Source organism: Hylobates moloch, unplaced genomic scaffold (genome assembly GCF_009828535.3).
Source record: "Hylobates moloch isolate HMO894 unplaced genomic scaffold, HMol_V3 SCAFFOLD_20, whole genome shotgun sequence".
Classification (NCBI taxonomy): Eukaryota; Metazoa; Chordata; class Mammalia; order Primates; family Hylobatidae; genus Hylobates; species Hylobates moloch.
This window is the reverse complement of record NW_026652295.1, coordinates 34,616,994-34,632,000: the sequence shown is the minus strand read 5'-3', so window position 1 is coordinate 34,632,000 and position 15,007 is coordinate 34,616,994. Positions and strand designations below refer to the sequence as shown.

The 15,007-nt window shown below is 39.0% G+C and overlaps 1 protein-coding gene across 4 annotated transcripts in view; it reads right to left on the bottom strand.

Moving 5' to 3' along the window:
- MAPK14 (mitogen-activated protein kinase 14) overlaps positions 1-15,007 on the bottom strand; it is an 84,678-nt gene that overhangs the window by 25,428 nt on the left and 44,243 nt on the right. For all 4 annotated transcript variants that reach the window (XM_032140238.2, XM_032140235.3, XM_032140236.2 and 1 more), the window contains exons 4-8: positions 14,160-14,271; positions 13,424-13,453; positions 13,048-13,095; positions 11,168-11,282; positions 10,522-10,593 (exon numbers count right to left, since the gene is read on the bottom strand). In XM_032140238.2, coding sequence (XP_031996129.1) covers positions 10,522-10,593; positions 11,168-11,282; positions 13,048-13,095; positions 13,424-13,453; positions 14,160-14,271 — 377 coding nt within the window. The remainder of the gene's footprint in view (positions 1-10,521; positions 10,594-11,167; positions 11,283-13,047; positions 13,096-13,423; positions 13,454-14,159; positions 14,272-15,007) is intronic.

Genomic DNA, 15,007 nt, shown 5'->3' with positions numbered 1-15,007 from the left:
TGTTGAATTTTATTAAAGGCCTTTTCTGCATCCACTGAAATAATCATGTGGTTTTTGCCTTTAGTTCTGTTTATGTGATCAATTATGTTTATTGATTTGCATATGTTAAAACAGCCTTGCATCCCAGGGATGAAGCTGACTTGACCATGGTGGATGGACAAGCTTTTGACGTGCTGCTGGATTCGGTTTGCCAGTATTTTACTGAGGATTTTTGCATCGATGTTCATCAGGGATATTGGCCTGAAGTTTTCTTTTTCTGTTGTATTTCTGGCAGGCTTTGGTATTGGGATAATACTGGCCTCATAAAATGAGTTACAGGGGAGTCCCTCCTTTTGTATGTTTGGAATAGTTTCTGAAGAAATGGTCCCAGCTCTTCTTTGTACCTCTGGTAGAATTTGGCAGTAAATCTATCTGGTCCTGGGCTTTTCTTGCTTGGTAGGCTATTTATTACTGCCTCAATTTGAGAACTTGTTATTGGTAGATTCAACGTTTTCCTGGTTCAGTCTTGGGAGGTCATATGTGTCCAGGAATTCATTCATTTCTTCTAGATTTTCTAGTTTATTTGCATAGAGGTGTTTATAGTATTCTCTGATAGTTGTTCATATTTCTGTGGGGTCAGTGGTGATATCCCCTTTATCATTTTTATTGTGTCTATTTGATTCTTCTTTCTTTTCTTCATTATTCTAGCTAGGAGTCTTTATTTTATTTTATATTTTTCAAAAAACCAGATCCTGGAGTCACTGATTTTTTTGGAAGGGTTTTTCTTGTCTCTGTCTCCTTCAGTTCCACTCTGATCTTGGTTATTTCTTGTCCTCTGCTAGCTTTGGGATTTGTTTGGTCTTGGTTCTCTAGTTCTTTTAGTTGTGATGTTAGGGTGTCAATTTGAGATCTTTCTAGCTTTTTGATGTGGGCATTTAGTGCTGTAAGCTTCCCTCTTAACACTGCTTTAGCTGTGTCCCAGAGATTCTGGTATGTTCTCTTTGTTCTCATTGGTTTCAAAGAACTTCTGATTTCCGCCTTAATTTCATTATTTATCCAGGAGTCATTCAGGAGCAGGTTGTCTAATTTCCATGTAATTGTGTGGTTTTGAGTGAGTTTCTTAATTTTGAGTTCTAATTTGATTGTGCTGTGGTGTGAGAGGCTGTTTATTATATTTTCAGTTCTTCCAGTTACTGAGGAGTGTTTTACTTCCAAGTTGTGATCAATTTTAGCCTAAGTGCAATGTGCTGCTGAGAAGAATGTATATTCTGGTGTTTCTGGATAGAGAGTTCTGTGGATATCTGTCAGGTCCAGAGCTGAGTTCAAGTCTGAATATCCTTGTTAATTTTCTGCTCGATGATCTGTCTAATATTGACAGTGGGGTATTAAAGTCTCACACTATTATTGTATGGGAGTTTAAGTCTCTTCGTAGGTCTCTAAGAACTTGGTTTATAAATCTGGGTGCTCCTGTATTAGGTGCATATATATTTAGGATAGTTAGCTTTTCTTATTGAATTGAGCCCTTTACCACTATGTAATGCCCTTGTCTTTTTTGATATTTGCTGGTTCAGAGTCTGTTTTGTCAGAAAATAGGATTGCAACCCCTGCTTTTTTCTGCTTTCCATTTGCTTGGTAAATTTTCCTCCATCCCTTTATTTTGAGCCTTTGTATGTCTTTGCATGTTAGATGGGTCTCTTGAATACAACAGCATACTGATGGATCATGATTCTTTATCCAGCTTGCCTTCTGTGTTTTTTAATTGGGGCATTTAACCCATTTACATTTAAGGTTAATATTTTTTATGTGTGAATTTGATCCTATCATCAAGATGCTACCTGGTTATTTTGCAGACTTGTTGAGGTAATTGCTTCATAGTGTCACTGGTAAAAGGAAACAGTGTGTTTTTGTAGTGGCCAGTAAGATTTTCCTTTCCATATTTAGTGCTTCCTTCAGGAGCTCTTGCAAGGCAGGCCTGGTGGTGACGAATTCCCTCAGCATTTGCTTGTCTAAAAAGGATTTTATTCTCCTTCGACTATGAAGCTTAGTTTGGCCAGATATGAAATTGTGGGTTGGAAATTCTTTAAGAATGTTGAATATTGGCCCCCAATCTCTTCTGGCTTGTAGGGTTTTTGCTGAGGTCCACTGTTAGCCCGATGGGCTTCCCTTTGTAGGTGACCTAGCCTTTCTCTCTGGCTGCCCTTAGTATTTTTTCCTTCATTTCAACCTTGGAGAATCTGATGATTATGTATCTTGGGGTTGATCTTCTCATGGGGTATCTTATTGGGGTTCTCTAGGGATTTCCTGATTTGAATGTTGGCCTGTCTTGCTAGGTTGGGGAAGTTCTCCTGGGTGATATCCTGAAGTGTGTTTTCCAACTTGTTTCCATTCTCCCCAATTCTTTCAGGTACCCCTATCATTCGCAGGTTCAGTCTTTTTACATAATCCCATAGTTCTCAAAAGTTTTGTTCATTTCCTTTCATTTTTCTCTAATCTTGACAGCAAGATAGTCTTCAAGCTCTGAAATTCTTTCCTCCACTTGGTCTATTTGGCTATTGATACTTGTGGTTGCATTATGAAGTTCTCATGTTGTGTTTTTCAGCTCCATCATTTATGTTCCTTTCTAAACTGGTTATTCTGGTTAACAGCTCCTGTAATGTTTTATCATGGTTCTTAGCTTCTTTGCATTGGGTTAGAACATGCTCCTTTAGCTCAGTGAAGTTCATTACTATCTACCTTCGGAAGCCTACTTCTGTCAATTCATCCATCTCAGCCTCAGCCCACATCTGTACCCTTGCCGGAGAGGTGTTGTGATCATTTGGAGGAAAAGCAGCACTCTGGCTTTTTGAGTTTTCAGCATTTTTTCATTGATTCTTTCTCATCTTCATGACTTTATCTAGCTTTGATCTTTGAGGCTGCTAACCTTTGGAGGGGTTTTGGTGGGGACCTTTTTGTTGATGTTGTTGTTGTTGCTTTCCATTTGTTTTGCTTTTACCAGTCAGGCCCCTCTTCCATAGGGCTGCTGCAGTTTGCTGGGGGTCCACTCCAGACTCTATTTGCCTGGGTCCCTCCTGTACCTGGAGGTGTCACCAATGGAGACTGCAGAACAGCAAAGATGGCTGCCTGTTCCTTCCTCTGGGAGCTCCGTCCCAGAGGGGCACCAACCTGATACCAGTGGGACCGCTCTTGTATAAGGTGTCTGGCGACCCCTGTTGGAGGGGTCTCATCCAGTCAAGAGGCACAGGCCCACTTAACGAAGCACTCTGGCTGCCCCTTGGTGGAGGGGATGTGCTGTGCTGGGGGGACTCTCACTCATCCAGACTGCCTAGATTCCTCAGAGCCAGCAAGGGGAAAGACTAAGTCTGCTGATCTGTGGAGATTGTGGCCACCCCTCCCACCAGGGGCTCCATCCCAGGGAGACTGGAATTCTGTCTGTAAACCCCTGGCTGGAGTTGCTGAAATTCCTGCAGAGAGGCCCCACCCCATGTAGGGGGATGAGTCAGAGTTCAGCCTAAAGAGTCAGTCTGGCCATGATGTGCCACCACCACTGTAGGGTCTACACTGTAGGGATTCCTTCTAGGTCCCAACCGCCCAGTCTCTCCAGCACCAGCAGGGGAAAACAGCAGACTGGAGCTGCAGTGATGACAGCAACCCCTCCCCCAAGGAACTCAGTAGTCTTATGTAGTCTCCAGCCAAGAGGCCACCAGGAATCTACACAGCTCTGTGCTTGGGACCCAAGGCCCTGGTGGCGTGTGCTCATGAGGGGGATCTCCTGAATCACAGGTTGCACAGATCCTTGGAAAAAGCATGATTTCCTGGGCAGGGTAGCACAATCACTCACCACCTCCCTTGGTTTGGGGTGGGAGCTCCCCTTGCCCTTTGCAGCTCCCAGGTGGGCTGTCGCTCCACCCTGCTTTTCCTCACTCTCCATGGGTCATGCCAGCCACCTAGTCAGTCCTATTGAGAGAAGTTGAATACCTCAGTTGCCAGTGCAGGATTCACTCACCGTTTTCATTCTTCTTGTTGGAAGCCTCTGACTGCAGCTATTTCTAGTCATCCATCTTGTCCCCTCCCCAGTATTTCTTATATCTTTAAAGGAAATCCAGGAATTACTAACAACCAGTACCAAAATAATCTTTCAAGAAGAAACCCAAGCAAAAGGTAGAACAGGAAGATAACTTGAAGAGATCTAAAAATGCATAAACCAATACCACTAACCATGTGTAATTGAGTTTAAATGTAATCTAAATAAAATTTTAATGACATTTAAAATTCAGGTAAAAATACACAGAAAACTTTGAACAGAAAGTGATAGGGTTTGGATGTTTTGTCCCCTCCAAATATGTTGAAATGTGATCCCCAGTGTTGGAGGTGGGGCCTGATTGAAGGTGTTAGGGTCTTGGATCCCTCATGAATGGCTTAGTTCCCTCCCCACATTAATGAATGAGTTCTCGCTCTATTAGTTGATGCAAATGATGGTTGTTTAAAAGAGTCTGGCATCTCTCTTGCTCCCTCCTTTGACATGTGACATGCCTGTTCCCCCTACCACCATAAGTGAAAGCTTCCTGAGGTCCTGACCAGAAGCAGATGCTGGCACAATGTTTCTTTTACAGCTGTGCAACTGTGAGCCAAATAAACCTCTTTTCTTAATAAATTACCTAGTTTCAGGTATTCCTTTATAGCAATGTGAAATGGACTACCAAAGAAGAGAACTTCCCCAATGTGATTAAAGGGCATTTATGAAAAACCAACAGCTAACATCATAATCAACGGGAAGAGACTGAAAGCTTTCCCTCTAAGACAGGAACAAGACAAGGATGCCTACTTTCACTGCTGCTATTCAGCATTGTAGGGGAAGTTCTAGACAGAGCCATTACATTAGATAAGAGAAAGAATTAAAAGCATCAAAATTGGAAAGGAAGAAATAAAACTATCTCTGTTTGCAGATGACATGACCCTATATATAGAAAATCACAAAGAATCTAGAAGAAAGCTGCTAGAGCTAATAAATAAATTGAGCAAATTTGCAGGGTATAAGATCAACAATCAAAAATTAATTTGGTTTCTATTTATCAACAATGAACACACCAAAGAATTTCCATTTATAATCGCAGCAAAAATAATAAAATACATAGGAAAAAATTTAACCAAGGTAAAAGACTTTACAACTGAAAACTATAAAACACTGCTGAAAAAAAATAAAGACTTAAATAAATAGAAAGAGATCCTGTGTTCATGAACAGGATGACTTAATAGTGGTTAAGATGTCAATATCACTTAAAGTGATCTAAAAATCTGACACAATCCCTATCAAAATTCTAAAGCCTTTTTTTGCAGAAATAGAAATGCCAATTGTTAAATTCATATGAAATTACAAGGGACCCAGAATAGTCAAAGCAATCTTGAAAAAGAAGAACAAAGCTGGAAGACTCACACTTCCTGATTTCAAAGCTTACTACAAAGCTACAGTGATCAAAACAGTGTGGTACTGTCATAAGCATAGATATATAAACCAATAGAATAGAACTGAGAGTCCAGAATTAAACCCACACGTGTATTGCTAATTATATAAACCAAATTTCTAAGAAACAGGTAAAAGGTGAATGAAACAAAAAACAAAGGAGAAATCCTAGGGTACCATCTTGATTCGACGGGGGAAGTAATAGTCTCTCTATGGTGCTAGAGTAACTGGACTTCTAGATGCAAAAGAATGAAGTTGGGCCCCTACCTCACATTATCTATAAAAATTAATTCAAAATGGATCAAAGACCTAAGTATAAGAGCTAAACCCTATTATATTCCTAGTAGTTACAAAACTCTTAGTAGAAAACATAGGGGTAAGTTCTTCATGACCTTGAATTTGGCAATACAGTCTAAAACATGACATCAAAGAAGCATGAGCAATGACAGAAAAAAAATAAATTGGAACTTCGTCAAAATTAAAAATGTTTTATGTATCAAAGGACATCATCAAGAAAGTGAAAAGACAACCCACAAAATAGGTGAAAATACTTGCAAATCATGTATCTAATAAGGGTCCAAGATATATAAAGAACTACCACTCAACAACAAAAAGACAAACAACCCAATTAAGAATAGATAAGACTTGAATAGACATTTCTCCAAAGAAGACATATAAATGGCCAATAAGCAGATGAAAAGATGCTCAAAATTATTAGTCATGAGAGAAATGCAAATCAAAACCACAGTGAGATACCACTTTGTAACTACTAGGGTGGCTATTAAAAAAAAAAAAAAGAACAAGTGTGGAGATACAGGAATCCTCATACATTGCTGGTGGGCATGTAAAATGGTGCAGCCACTGTGGAAAAGAGTTTGGTGGCTCTTCAGAAAGTTAAACACAGAGTTACCATATGATGCAACAATTCCACTCCTAGGTGCATAACCAAAAGAATCAAAAGCAGGGACTCAAACAGATGCTTGTATGACAATGTTCACTGCAGCATTATTCACAATAGCTAAAGGTAAAAACAACCCAACTGTCTACCAACAGATGAACAGGTCAACAAAATGTGGGATATATTAAATACTTACAATGGAATAGTATTCTGATACATGCTACATCATGGAAGAACCACGAAAACATTATACTAAGTGAAATAATCCGGACACAAAAGGACAAATACAGTATAATATGATTCTACTTCTATGAAATATCTAAAATAAGCAAATTCACAGAGACAGAAAGAACAGAGGTTACCAGAGGGGAGAATGGGAAGTTACTGTTTCATGGGCTGAGTGTTTCCATCTGCGGTGATGAAAAAATTCTGGAAATAGGTAGTAGTGATTGTACATCATGAATGTAATTAATGCCACTGAATTGTACACTTAAAATGGTTAAAATGGGGCCGGGTGCAGTGGCTCATGCCTGTAATCTAGCAATTTGGGAGGCTAAGGTGGGTGGATCAGTTGAGGCCAGGAGTTTGAGACCAGCCTGGCCAACATGGTAAAACCCCGTCTCTACTAAAAATACAAAAATTAGTCAGGCATGGTGGTACACACCTACAATCCCAGCTACTTGGGAGGCTGAGGCAGGAGAATCGCTTGAGCCCAGGAGGTGGAGGTTGTAGTGAGCCAAGATCATGCCACTGCACTCCAGCCTGGGCAACAGAGCAAGACTGTCTCAGAAAAAAAGGTTAAAATGGTAAATTTTATGTTATACACATTTAACCACAAAAATATTTTCAATTCAATTTCCAAGTTAAACTAGCTACATTTCTTTTTTTTCTTCTCTACAACGTTACTGCTCATCACTAGCTGCATTTCAGTTGCTTAATAATTAGCCACAGGCAGCTGGTGCCTACAACCACCACATTGGATAGCACAGATATAAAACATTTGCAATACCACAAAAGTTCTAGTACATAGTTCTTACTTACAAGCCAAAACCACCAATGCAAATGCATTGATCAATAAATGCAAAATGATCAATAAATGCAAAATGATCAATAAATAAGGAAAACAGGAAGAAAACTGGACACTCAAACAATGAGTACCTTCTAGAGCAAGCTTTTCCAACCAAGGGCCTGCGGGCTGCATGTGGCCCAGGGCTTTGGATGCAGCCCATCACAAATTTGTAAACTTTCTGAAAACATTACGAGATTTTTTTTTTTTTTTGCAATTTTTTTTAAGCTCATCAGCTATCATTAGTGTATTTTATGTGTGGCCCAGGACATTTCTTCTTCCAATGTGGCCCAGGGAAGCCAGAAGATTGGACACCCCTGTTCTAGAGGTTGAATTTAAAAATCATAAATAAGTGGCAGTTGCATGTCTTTCAGGCTGAAGGAAGAGGGTATGAGGCCAATACATTCTCCAAAGGTTTTGAAAAGAGGAGTTCTACAAATTAGAAGAACAACGAAGAACAGAATATTGGAAAAGAAATTGTGGGCTACGTGACAGGTAGCTTTGGATTATATTCTCTGGGTCTTGGTTTCCTCATCTATTAAAAACAGGGGATTCAACTAGATGTTTTCTAATTAACTTTCTGATCTCATTGGTACTTTTCAAAAAAAAATGAATGGAGATTACTAACATCTTCAAGATCAGCCAAGATTAAACTAAAATTCAACTGGGTTAAACTCTAGTTGTACTCAACACTAGCTGCAAACTAGAAGACTGCGCTTTGACCCATGACAACAAAATGGAGTCTTTAGGGTGGTCCCCAGGCATCTAGAGTTTTAAAAAGCTCTGCAAAGTGATTCTGACACACTATGAGGGCTAAGAACCACTATGCTGGAACACAAGTGACCGTATAGTTCAGGCAGGAAAAGATAATGGGAAACATTTTCCTCTTTTCTTCTTGTCAGGCAATCAAAGCTGTATCTACACAGATGGCAACTTACAAGAGAAAGGTTAAGTATATTACAAATAAAAATCCTTTGAATTCAACTTTTACAATCCAGGAGAGAACATCTGTCTGAAAAAGAGCCAAGTAGAATAAAATAAATAACTAAAACCAAAATTTTGAAATGAATACTCATGTATTAAAAAATGAATCCCTTATTAAAAAGTTTAAACACTAGATTGTTTATCTAAACCTCACAGAAGAAAAAGACCTAAGCACAAAGGGAAGATTTCCTACAGGCAGAAAGTTAGCATTTAAAAGGGTCAGGGAATAGACAGGTATCTGTGAGATGGGACCACAAAGGTACAAGACCCACACTGCTTTGAAAACTTTCTAACACTAGTCTGCCAAGGAGATCCATCCTTTCCTACCTATCACAGAATTAAAAACAAAACATTAATGATTCATAGGTAGACAATTAAGTGAGAGGGCGAAGGGGTAATCTGTTTTGCAAGGCCATTACTGAAGATGATGGCTAACATTTACTGGCAGGCTCGTCTCAGTACTTTCTAGTTATTATCTGGCTGAATTCTTACGACAACCTTGTGAGTATGTATGATTATTATCATTTTATGGTTAAGGAAACTGAGAGACATAGAGGTTAGAAAACTTACTCAAAGTTACATAGCTGGAAATAAAAGAGCTAAGATCTAAACCCAGGATATCTGGCTCCAGAGCATGTGCTTAACCTGTATGTTATACTGTCTTTCCTTCTCTGCCACCTTGTGTGTCTACACCGGCATGGAGGTCTGTGACTGACTGAATGGTAGCTGGAGATACAGACACAAGAAGAGGAAGGGGAGCGGGGAACAGAGAATAGCATCAGGACAGCAGCTACTCCAGAGGACAAACCAAGGGTGGGACTCTGAGATATGCACCTGAGGAAAGGGGGAAGTATGAATTTTCCCTAATTCTCTTACCTTGAACTGTTTTTTATATATATATATATATATATAATTTCTGAGAAACAGATATAAGGTGAATGAAACAAAGGACAAAGGAGAAATATCAGGTATTAAACTAATTTAAAATGCAGAGGTAGGGAGTAATAAGGTAAGATAAATACAGGGAGAGTGGATTCTGTATCAATCCTGATATTCAGAGAGAAAGAAACAGCTTTACCTGAGAAATAGAGGTTTTTTCAGGTCATAATGAAAGTACATTCTCTCTAGCAGAAGATAGTTAGAACACGTGGGTACATATCACGAACATCATAGCCATTACAGAAGTATATCCCAAACCGTAAGCAAGTGAACTGACGTTCTGGTTTATAAACTCAATTGAGTTTATTTAGGTAAGGGACTAAAACGGCTTTTAGGCATAATAGATCAGAGGTAGCATGTCTAATATTGCCCAACCAAAACCACCTGAAGGCTAGTTAACTCAATTCTATGAAAAAAAAAAAAAAGATCCCCAAAACTAATTCTAGACATATATTTTAACATTCTTTCTCACCTAAACATCTTCTATAAGTAGAACTGATGAGAGTTCCAACAAACCACATTTTTCATGACATTATTACTAAACCATGAAACAAGCATACCGCAGATAGGAAAAGAGCTAAAATAAAGGGGCTATAATAAACCATAAACTAGACAGTAAGTCTTGGAGTAAATTAGGGTTTGGCTGCAATCTGGGAAAAAGTTGTGCTGGAAAAACAAAAGTACATAACATGGTAACCTTTTCACTTCTTGTTTTTACTATTTGTTGTCAAACAACAAACATAACAAGTAAGCAGTATATCATTGCAGGTACCAAACACAGCCCTTTTAATACATAAACATAACAGCAAGATGCCCTTCATTTATAAACAGGTATCTTGTGTTCATTAAGTGTTTATACAAGTAGACTAAAACTGTCACTGGGATCTGGAGTTTCTCATGAGTATGCTCAGGTCTCAGAACTGCTGTGGGATGATTAATAAGGGATTGTTGCAAAAAGAAGACAGATTTGATGGGTTTTTCAACTTATGAGGAATTTTTCCAACTCACAGAAGTAAACTGAAGCCTCTTTCTTGGCAAGGCAAGCTACTCAGTAAGAAGAAAGACCTCATAATGCATTATCTAGACTATAAAAGCAAAATACTGAGAGCCTTCCCTAGAGATAAGTAAAAGGAGTATACATCCATGGACACTGGAATACAGATAAGAAACAAGAATCCAAAACTTTTTAAAGGATACGGTCTGTACCAGGAAACAATGTTCTTCCAGTCAACAGCTCGGCCATTATGCATCCCACTGACCAAATATCAACTGGCAAAATTAAAAAGAAGTAAAAGTATATGCGATGTCACTGTTACTATTCTTGGCAACAAATGAAACCGTAATGAGGGGTGAAATATTCAAATTACTATTTAAGACATCTGAGACTCAACAATCATACTCATTTTTACAGAAATAAATAGCTTACTAAGATCTTCACCTGACTAAAGGGCTATTCAAAGGTGGGGTAAGTCAAAACACACTTAAGAGAAATAAGCTGTTTAAAAAGGGGCAAGTTTCTTATTAGTACAATGGTAGATTCTTCCAAGTAACATTGAGGGGTTAAAATTATGGACTAATTGTCTTTAGGTATAAGTACTCAGAGAATATATTCAAAATCTAAATAAATAAAAACCCAATTGCTAAATCGCAAGGTTTAAAAGCTGTGTATAAAACCCCACTTCCCCATCTGAGGAAGTGAAATATTTTTACTTGCAGGCTTTAAAAGGATCACTGAGGGAAGAAAAGGTATTTCTTCCCACTCCCACCATCTCTACTTCTGAGAATCCCAAATGCATCCAACATGGAATTAAATAAGGCCCTAAATAACCAAGGCAAGTAATACCTGTCTGGTTGTAATGCATCCAGTTCAGCATGATCTCAGGAGCCCTGTACCACCTAGTGGCCACATAGCCTGTCATTTCATCATCTGTGTGCCGAGCCAGTCCAAAATCCAGAATCTAAAGGGCAGAAGAGGAACAGACAAACTGCTAAGACTTAGAAACAGGCAGGGAAAAAAAAAAAAGCAACAACCACAAACAAACCTCTGTTGCCTTATTAAAAAGGAGAACAAAATAGCACTTTCATAAAGAGATTTCCTGGTCCATGCTTAGAATGTATGGTAAATATACAGCAAGAACTTAAACTGAAATTACAAAAAGCAAAACAAAAATGTCACTCCTAGGTATTTAATCAAGTGCAATGAGAACTTACGTCCATACAAAGGTTTGCACATAAATATTCACAGTTGCTTTACACAGCCTCAAACTCAAGCAAATGTCCATCAGCAGGTGGATAGATTCAAAAATTCTGATATGTTCATAAAACAAAATACTATTACCAATAAAAAGGAAGAAACCACTGACACACACAATACCGAATCATTACACCAAGCAAAGGCCAGACACACAAAAATACACACTATATGATTCCATTTACATGAAACTCCAGAAAAGATAAACCTAATCTATAGTGTTAGAAGCAGATCCATAGTTGCCTGGAGCCAGAATTAGGGGTGGAGGGGTAGGGATTGACTAGGAAGGGACAAAATAAACTATTTTTTTTTTTTTTTTTTTTGAGACGAAGTCTTGCTCTGTCGCCCAGGCTGGGGTGCAGTGGCGCAATCTCGGCTCACTGCAAGCTCTGCCTCCCAGGTTCACGCCATTCTCCTGCCTCAGCCTCTCAAGTAGCTGGGACTCCAGGTGCCCGCCACCAAGCCCAGCTAAATTTTTGTATTTTTAGTGGAGATGAGGTTTCACCATGTTGGCCAAGATGGTCTCTACCTCCTGACCTCATGATCCACCCGCCTCGGCCTCCCAAAGTGCTAGGATTATAGGCACGAGCCACCGCGCCTGGCCATAAACTTTTTAAAGTAACCCAAATGTTCTTGGCTGGGAGCAATGGCTCACACCTGTAATCCCAGCACTTTGAGAGGCCGAGGCAGGTGGATCACAAGGTCAGGAGATCGACACCATCCTAGCCAACATGGTGAAATCCCATCTCTACTGAAAATACAAAAACTAGCCGGGTGTGATGGCATGCACCTGTAGTCCCAGCTACTCAGGAGGCTGAGGCAGGAGAATAGCTTGAACCCGGGAGGCAGAGGTTGCAGTGAGCCAAGATCGCACCACTGCACTCTAGACTGGGCAACAGAGCGAGACTGCATCCCAAAAAAAAGAAAAAAAAAAAAAGAAAGAAATGTTCTTTATCATAAATGTGAGTTAAGTGGATATATAATTTTGCCAAATGAAATGGTGCATTCTAATGTATAGAAATTTTTTTAAGTTAAAAAAATGAAATGAAACAAAACAAGTTCTAGAGCTGCTTGCTCTTTAGAAACAATTAGAAACAATTAATTCACTTATTTTTTATTTGAATTATTTTGAGTGAGTGGGTTTCTGCCATTTCTCCTCTTAGAAATGTATTTAATCTAGTTATCACCTCTTCAGGACTGCTTACTTGATATTTGACTATTATCCTCCTTTATTATGACTAATATATTAAATTTAAAATTTAACTTTATATTAAAATAAAAACAAGTGATGCCACTTTCAATGTCACTTAGCTTACTCAGAAATGGTTTAAATTTCAAAGTCTGATAATAAAAATAACACGAATTTCAGATAGTCATGGCTCATAAATCTACTCCCTATGAAAGTTTGCCTGCTTAGTCAAACATATAATCTCGAAGTAAAGCAAACAATGAATACTGTCTCTTCATTTTACCTTCAGCTCACAGTCTTCATTCACAGCTAGATTACTAGGTTTTAGGTCCTAGGAAGCAAATACAGGGAAGACAGGATCAATTTTATAATGCATGATCAATTCTCCCCCTACAGGTAATAATGAGGATCCAGACATAAAAGACTTCATCCAGCTATCAAAAGACAATCTCCATCCCACAGTCAGTATCCAGTCCAAGTTAGCCTTACATAGAAAAAAACTACACATCTTCTTTCTTTAATCAGCCTAAACCTACAGTAAAGTTGCAATCAATCAACATTTCAATGGCTAAAGTTTAGATTAGGATCTTGGCTAAATGCCATTCTTCCACTCTCACCCCACTTCCCCAAAATAATGTAATCAAAGTCACAATACATACCCTGTGAATTATGTCAGCTGAATGTATATACTGCAAAAGAGAAAAAAGTCAAAGTTACCTCCAACCTTCTATTGTCATATTATATAACATATTTGCTGCACATTTTCATGAATCAGTAAGAACTGCTAGTGTTAATAGTAAGATTAGAAATCAGCATAAGTAACTATCAGTATTGTGTACATTTACCATTACTATAATTTCCACAGCCATTGACTCCACTCAGTTGAGCTTTTAATCTATTTTCTGGTTGGCACTCTAGAGCTCAATAAGGACTCAAAGCGGCTAACTATCAAAGATGGGTTTAATCTTAAAGCACTGTTTATCTGCCCCTCCAACAAATAAATTAGTCTTTCTTGACGATTTTTTGAAAATCTCAACATTACGCTGACCAGATATTAGATTACATCAAGAAATTATTGTTTAGATGTAAGAATGAAGAGTCCTTATCTTTCAGATATGCATACTGAAGTATCTATGGATGGTATTATATAATGTCTAGACTTGCTTTAAAATAATCCAGGGCTTGGGAAATACAAAAGAAACATGATTGGCCATATGTCGGTAACTGTTGTCACTGAGTGAACATGGCAGTTTGTTGTACTATATGACCCTTACTTGTGATTTTATGCGTTTGAATTTTCCATTAGAAAAGTTGTTTACTTGTTTGTTTAAGCCCTAAAAGGAGGGGAGAAAGGGAGAATTCATTTTAAAAAATTATGACTTATATTATCTGTACCTTTAGACCTCGGAGAATTTGGTAGATAAGGAACTGAACATGGTCATCTGTAAGCTTCTGACATTTCACAATGTTGTTCAGATCTGCCCCCATGAGATGGGTCACCAGATACCTAGAAATTAGTGAAAAGTTACAAAACAATCTAGAACCCCTAAGAAAGTTCTTATCTTCACAAGACTTTTATAAGTTTTTTGGTTTTTTTGGTTTTTGTTTTTGTTTCTGAGATGGAGTCTCACTCTATTGCCAGGCTGGAGTGCAGTGGCGCAATCTCAGCTCACTGCAACCTCCGCCTCCCGTTCACGCCATTCTCCTGCCTCAGCCTCCCAAGTAGCTGGGACTCCAGGTGCTCACCACCACACCCGGCTAATTTTTGTACTTTTAGTGGAGACGAGGTTTCACCGTGTTGGCCAAGATGGTCTTGATCTCCTGACCTCATGATCCACCCGCCTTGGCCTCCCAAAGTGCTGGAATTACAGGTGTGAGCCACCACGCCCGGCCTGACTTTTCTAAGTTTTTAAGGGAAGGCTACCCTTCCCTTAAAATGGTAGCTGTAACACGATGACAGCTAAAAGTTAACAACTACTCATTTTGCGGGGGCGGGGGGGGGGGGAAGGGCACCTCATTAGCTCATTTTCAACATCGCTATTCTTTTCTTTTTTCTTTTTTTTTTTTTAGAGACAGGGTCATGCTCTGTCATGCAGTGGAGCAATCATAGTAATTCACTGCAACCTCAAACTCCTGGGCTCAAGTGATCCTCCTACCTCAGCCTCCCGAGTAGCTAGGACTAAAGGTGTGCACCACCACGCACAGCTAATTTTTTAAAATTTTTCTGTAGAGCTGGGGTCTCA